The sequence below is a fragment of the Salvelinus fontinalis genome, chromosome 4 (genome assembly GCF_029448725.1).
Source record: "Salvelinus fontinalis isolate EN_2023a chromosome 4, ASM2944872v1, whole genome shotgun sequence".
Classification (NCBI taxonomy): domain Eukaryota; kingdom Metazoa; phylum Chordata; class Actinopteri; order Salmoniformes; family Salmonidae; genus Salvelinus; species Salvelinus fontinalis.
The window spans coordinates 26,446,450-26,453,113 of NC_074668.1; the positions used below are offsets into that span (position 1 = coordinate 26,446,450).

The 6,664-nt window shown below is 45.4% G+C and overlaps 1 protein-coding gene across 1 annotated transcript; it reads left to right on the plus strand.

Moving 5' to 3' along the window:
• The first annotated feature begins 618 nt into the window (after positions 1-618).
• Positions 619-5,539, plus strand: LOC129853446 (carbohydrate sulfotransferase 1-like). The gene is made up of 2 exons (XM_055919494.1): positions 619-1,026; positions 3,563-5,539. The coding sequence occupies exon 2, from the start codon at positions 3,612-3,614 to the stop codon at positions 4,887-4,889; it is 1,278 nt and encodes a 425-aa protein (XP_055775469.1). The 5' UTR covers positions 619-1,026; positions 3,563-3,611; the 3' UTR covers positions 4,890-5,539.
• The last annotated feature ends 1,125 nt before the right edge of the window (positions 5,540-6,664 follow it).

Consider the following 6,664-nt stretch of genomic DNA (forward strand, 5'->3'; position numbering starts at 1 on the left):
GACTACATGATTCTATACATGTTATTTCATAGTTTTGATGTCTTCACTATTATTCTACAATGTAGAAAATAGTCCAAATAAAGAAAAACCCTAGAATGAGTAGGTGTGTACAGACTTTTGTCCTCTACTGTATATGTATATATATATACAGTATAGACATACACACATACATATATACACACATATACATATATATACACATATAAATACATATATATTCACATATTTGTTTTAAATATATTTTCCTTTATATTACTTTCTAACCCTACCACCCCTCCCCTAGTTGAGTAAACTAGTGAACCAGAATGCTTAGTCCTCTACTTCCAGCTTATACATACTATATACTTAATATCTTAAATATCCTATTTGAAAAGCAAATATCTCCTCTAGTTTCTGAAATGATCTGGTACCCTAATCCAAGTAAACAACAGGCCCAGTGGGGACCAATAATGGGGATAATTGTGGCCATTGCCTACATTCTGACAAGTGTTCTTGATGGGTTAAAAACCTGACTATGTCTGCGTTTCAATTTGAGTGAGTGAGTGAGTGAATGAGTGAGTGAGTGAATGAGTGAGTGTGAGCGTGAGAGGTAGAGAGCGAGAGACAGAGCGAGAGGGGCGTTTTGGGGTGGTCCAGACATTCAGTCCATGAGTAGCCTACCTCACACGCACACAGCCTCCACACATCAGTTGAAAGAAACCTGACTGCGCGACGGATGCAGTGCACGAAGCTCCTGGTGTTCCACGTCTTTCATTTGAATCAGTTATGTTTTCCGTGTAGGGTGTTTCCCTACACTATTCGGTTTTGTAAATGGTTTCTTAAGTGTGAATACTCATGGATCTATTGCGCACGGATATTCCTCTTATTTCTCCGCTATCCCGATGGCAGAAGCCGGGACAAAGCCGAGGAGCGTACCGGGGATACTGCTTTAGTAGAAACCAGAGCCGTTGTCTGTGATTGGAAACGTCGCACGGCTGCTACTTTTCTTTGCATTGACGGCAGCACTTAAACACAGCCGTCAATAAGGTAACTAGGCTATCCTGTGGAAACAGACGTGTTCGATGTGTTCCCCTTATATTATGTGATCTAATTGCAGCAGGGTAGGTTCATATAAAACATGTACCAATATGTGGATAAAATTATTGTTTTACAAATATTCAATCCATGCCTTCCATTATGTTTGGAAAGTTGGACTTGTTTATATTTAGTGTATATGCATAAAAGAAAGCTTACCCTGCGTCCCCGCGCGCACAGACGGACACACACGGTTAGCTCTGTCGGTAGACATTACTTGCCAGTCGCATGTTGTTTAAAGCATCACTTTTCTACAGGTGGCGCAATTATTCTAACCACATAGTGGCAAAGCGGTGTTTAATGCGTTGTTACAATTATAATAGTCTATGCTCTCTTATCGTGTTCTGATTTCTTATGAGATTGGGCCACTGCTCAATCGGCAATCCAATTGAGTCTGTCAGAGGAATAACCTGGGCTACAGGTATCACTATCTACAGAATAAATAAACAAACAAATAGATGCTTAGGCCTACCATTCATTGGACTTATTTAGCTTACATCTAATGTCCTACATTTCTAAGTGTTCTGTAGTGATATGGGATAGAGGGAGCAATGTGATATTTTGATATTTCAAAGTTAATTTCGGCCTATAGTTTGGAATAAAGTCGTTGGATTTTAAACCTCTATATTTTTCAGCAAAGCATTTGGGTTTTAGTTCTCAGCGCAGCAATGTGATTTTGAAATTCGGTTGAGGTGGAATCAGAGCGGAACTGAGCGCTCTTTCAGAGTAGCCGGAGCTGATCATGATGAATGTTGATTGTAGTGACTGACTACCATTCAGAACGATCCCATTTTTGTACAGAAATACAAAGGCATTTATCCTCCATAATGTAACACTGCCACACAAAGCCTTTTGAATTGTCATGTTAATTCATTTTTTTAATTGATTCCCCCTTTGTATGACATTAATTCAAACGGTAAAACGTTGTGCTGCTGTGGATGGTTTACCTGTCTTTGTGAAGGATTTTCTGCACTCACCTCTACACAGACATATTATTTCAATTACAAAAGCTAGCTGGTCAGAGAAAGAGTTCATTTGGATTTATATTTCTGGCTACTTGATTCTCTCTCTCCCTCTCTCTCTCTGTCTCTCTCTCTCTCTCTCTCTCTGTCTCTCTCTTTTTCTATCTCTCTCAACCCCTGCCTTTAGGGCAGAGATTAGTGGAGGGTGAACTAACGGTACATTAGTGATTGAGCATTCAGTGGACATAAGAGACTTTTGATATCAGCTTATTCAGTAGAAGCAACAAGCCACAACAGAGGGAAAGCCATCTGGCGCATCGCTGGAGGTCACATAGAAAGCAGAGCCACAGAATACACTGCACTGACACATAATACACTGCACTGACACATAATACACTGCACTGACACAGAACACACTGCACTGACACAGAATACACTGCACTGACACATAACACACTGCACTGACACATAATACACTGCACTGACACAGAATACACTGCACTGACACAGAATACACTGCACTGACACAGAACACACTGCACTGACACAGAACACACTGCACTGACACAGAACAAACTGCACTGACACAGAACACACTGCACTGACACAGAACACACTGCACTGACACATAATACACTGCACTGACACATAATACACTGCACTGACACATAATACACTGCACTGACACAGAACACACTGCACTGACACAGAATACACTGCACTGACACATAATACACTGCACTGACACAGAATACACTGCACTGACACATAACACACTGCACTGACACAGAACACACTGCACTGACACAGAACACACTGCACTGACACATAACACACTGCACTGACACATAATACACTGCACTGACACATAATACACTGCACTGACACAGAATACACTGCACTGACACATAACACACTGCACTGACACAGAACACACTGCATTGACACAGAACACACTGCACTGACACATAACACACTGCACTGACACATAATACACTGCACTGACACATAATACACTGCACTGACACAGAATACACTGCACTGACACATAACACACTGCACTGACACAGAACACACTGCACTGACACAGAACAAACTGCACTGACACGGAACACACTGCACTGACACATAATACACTGCACTGACACAGAATACACTGCACTGACACAGAACACACTGCACTGACACAGAACACACTGCACTGACACAGAACACACTGCACTGACACAGAACACACTGCACTGACACAGAACACACTGCACTGACACAGAACACACTGCACTGACACAGAACACACTGCACTGACACAGAACACACTGCACTGACACATCATACTGAGGCTCTAAATAAATCAGGCTGGTCTTCAAGTTCACACTTGAAACATGCATCATTACATAACTTGTATACACTTTACAGCCACTGTTCCAAGTTCAGTTCTTTATTAGAGGCTATAGTACAATGATATCCATCAATAGCAGGGTTACTCCATTGTTCTCTAGTGTAACCATTATTTCCTTCCACCTCAGGTATATGACTTGGCTCTGACCCGCGGCGTCTAAATGAAGTGGCCCAGCCATGCAATGTTCCTGGAAGGCAGTGATCCTGCTGGCCTTGGCCTCCATCGCCATCCAGTACACCGCCATCCGGACTCTCACCTCCAAGCCCTTCCAGCTCTGCCCCGTGCCAAGCCCCCAGAACTGTGGCCTCCTGGGAGGTCCCGGGACAGAGTCCCCCATAGAGGGGCGGGCTGGCTGCGATGACTACCCCTATTTCAGCTTCAACGCCTCCCGTAAGACCCACATCATGGTGCTGGCTACAACGCGCAGCGGCTCCTCCTTCGTGGGCCAGCTGCTCAACCAGCATGCTGACGTTTTCTACCTATTCGAGCCCCTCTACCATGTCCAGACCACGCTGATCCCTCGGCTATCTCACAGCCGCAACGCAGCCGACCGCAGGGTGATGCTGGGTGCCAGTCGCGATCTCCTGCGGAGCCTCTACGGCTGTGACCTCTACTTCCTGGAGAGCTACATTAAGCCGGCGCCGGCCAACCACACCACGGACAAGCTGTTCCGCAGAGGGGCCAGCCGGGCGCTATGCTCGCAGCCCGTGTGTGACGCCTTTGGACCCACCAATGCCAATGTGGAGGAGGGTGACTGCGTCAAGAAGTGCGCCGCCCTCAACATGACCTTGGCGGCCGATGCCTGCCGTGAGAAGCGGCATGTGGCGATCAAGGTTGTGCGTGTGCCGGAGATCGGGGACCTGCGGGCGCTGGTGGAGGATCCACGGCTGAACATCAAGGTTATCCAGTTGGTGCGTGACCCTCGCGGGATCCTGTCGTCGCGGATCGAGACTTTCCGGGACACCTACCGTCTGTGGAGGATCTGGAGGGCCACAGGGCGGAGGCCCTACAACCTGGACCTCAGCCAGCTGACGGTGGTTTGTGAGGACTTCCTCGGCTCTGTGTCCACAGGGCTCAGCCACCCCCACTGGCTCAAAGGGAAGTATATGCTGGTGCGTTACGAGGATCTGTCCAGGAACCCTCTGCTGAAGACCATGGAGATATATGACTTCCTGGGTCTGTCGATGGACAAGAGCGTGGAGGAGTGGATACAGACCAACACTAGGGGCAGCACCGAGCTGTCGGCTAAACACAAGTACGGTACGGTGAGAGACTCAGCGGCCAACGCCGAGAGCTGGCGCTTGAAACTGTCCTACGACATGGTGGAGTACACGCAGGCCACGTGCCAGAAGGTTCTACATCAGCTGGGCTATAAGGCAGTAAAGTCAGCAGAGGAACTGAAAAACTTGTCGCTCTCACTCGTGCAGGACAAAACTTTTGTACCTTTTTTGTAACAAAGATAGTTCCTGAATGACTATTTTTTGATATATTTATAAATGTTGCCTTATAATTTACATGGGTTATGTTTGTGTTTTTGTCTTTGATTTCAAATTTGCACTACAACTTAAGAATTCTTAAAGTTATCTGAGGGTGGGAGTTCATTCGTTGATTTAGGAACGTGGGAGTTCATTTGTTGATTTAGGAACGTGGGAGTTCATTTGTTGATTTAGGAACGTGGGAGTTCATTTGTTGATTTAGGAACGTGGGAGTTCATTTGTTGATTTAGGAACGTGGGAGTTCATTTGTTGATTTAGGAACGTGGGAGTTCATTTGTTGATTTAGGAACAGCACAAAATGTTTGCTTTAAAGAAAAAAGCTAGAGTAAAACACACCAGTTTACAAATGTAAATTCAACTCCCAAGGATTTCATAATGAAGACCATTGACTTTTACTTTCAACCGTCTAAACTAAATGCAAAGCACCGTCCTCATAGATTTCCTGTATGCCAGCTGTTGCATCAACACACACAGTGAATGTTGCCATTCCATCTAAGGGGTGACTGAGTCCGCGTAGCAGGAGGACAACAGACTTTTATAGGACTTGTGACGAAAACATTGGACTGGACAAGACCAACTGCGCAATAAATAGTGAATGTTGCACTCAACCTTTACCAGGATCGTCTTTCTGTCAAGGGGAACGGGGAATACTGGTGACAGGGTGTCACACAACGCAGGGTAATATCCCACGATACCTACACCCCCCCCCCTGAGTAAAGGGCTAAATCCCACAGGAAGTGGTATGAATGTTTCATCACAGCATCAGGTGTTCAGGGTCTCTAACCATCTGTTCCTAACAAAGTCATGAATACTAACCCAGTATCCATAGCAGGAACAAGAGGAAATGGCACAATTGGGTCCATGGGGGGTGTTTTTTCCATTGGTGACCAATAAACAGCACTTACGAAACATTCCTAAACCCAGGCAGAGGTAAAGGCATTAGCGTTACATCACACCCCTGGCCGCCACAGTATCTGGGGCAGATTTGTAGAAGCATTTTCCTCAATGGAACGTTAGCATCTGTTGAGAGGGATTAAAACATAGAACATTAAGGTAAAACAAAACAGAGAATTATTATGAATTAAACACATATTTTCATCTTATGTTTTTAATAAGCGTGGTCTTCCATTCCTTTCAGAGAAAACTGCAAGCAAATCACTTATGACCAAATCTAAATCTGACCCCCTTGGCTCTTTAATGTATTTAGAAACAATGCTATACTTAATAGTGAAGGATGTGAATGTCCAGGTCAAAGTTTAGGGACACTGTGGACTGTGATTTCTATCCGTTTACCCAGAACAGATAACGCTGTATATGGGACATCACACACTCTGTGGCTCATCAGTATTGGTGGCTGGGCGTCCATTGAGATGCAGAACAGAAGGCTGTGATCCTACTCTGGTCCGGGGATGGAAGCACGCTCTCCCACTCTCTGTCGCTCTCTCTCTGTCTCACTCTCTGTATCACTTTCCCACTCTATCTCTGTCTCACTCTCTCTCTCTGTCTCATTCTCCCGCTCTCCCGCTCCCACTCTCTGTCTCACTCTCTCACTCTCACTCTCTGTATCACTTTCCCACTCTATCTCTGTCTCCCTCCCTCCATCTCTCTCTGTCTCACTCTCTGTATCACTTTCCCACTCTATCTCTGTCTCAATCTCTCTCTCTGTCTCATTCTCCCGCTCCCGCTCTCTGTCTCACTCTCTCACTCTCACTCTCTGTATCACTTTCCCACTC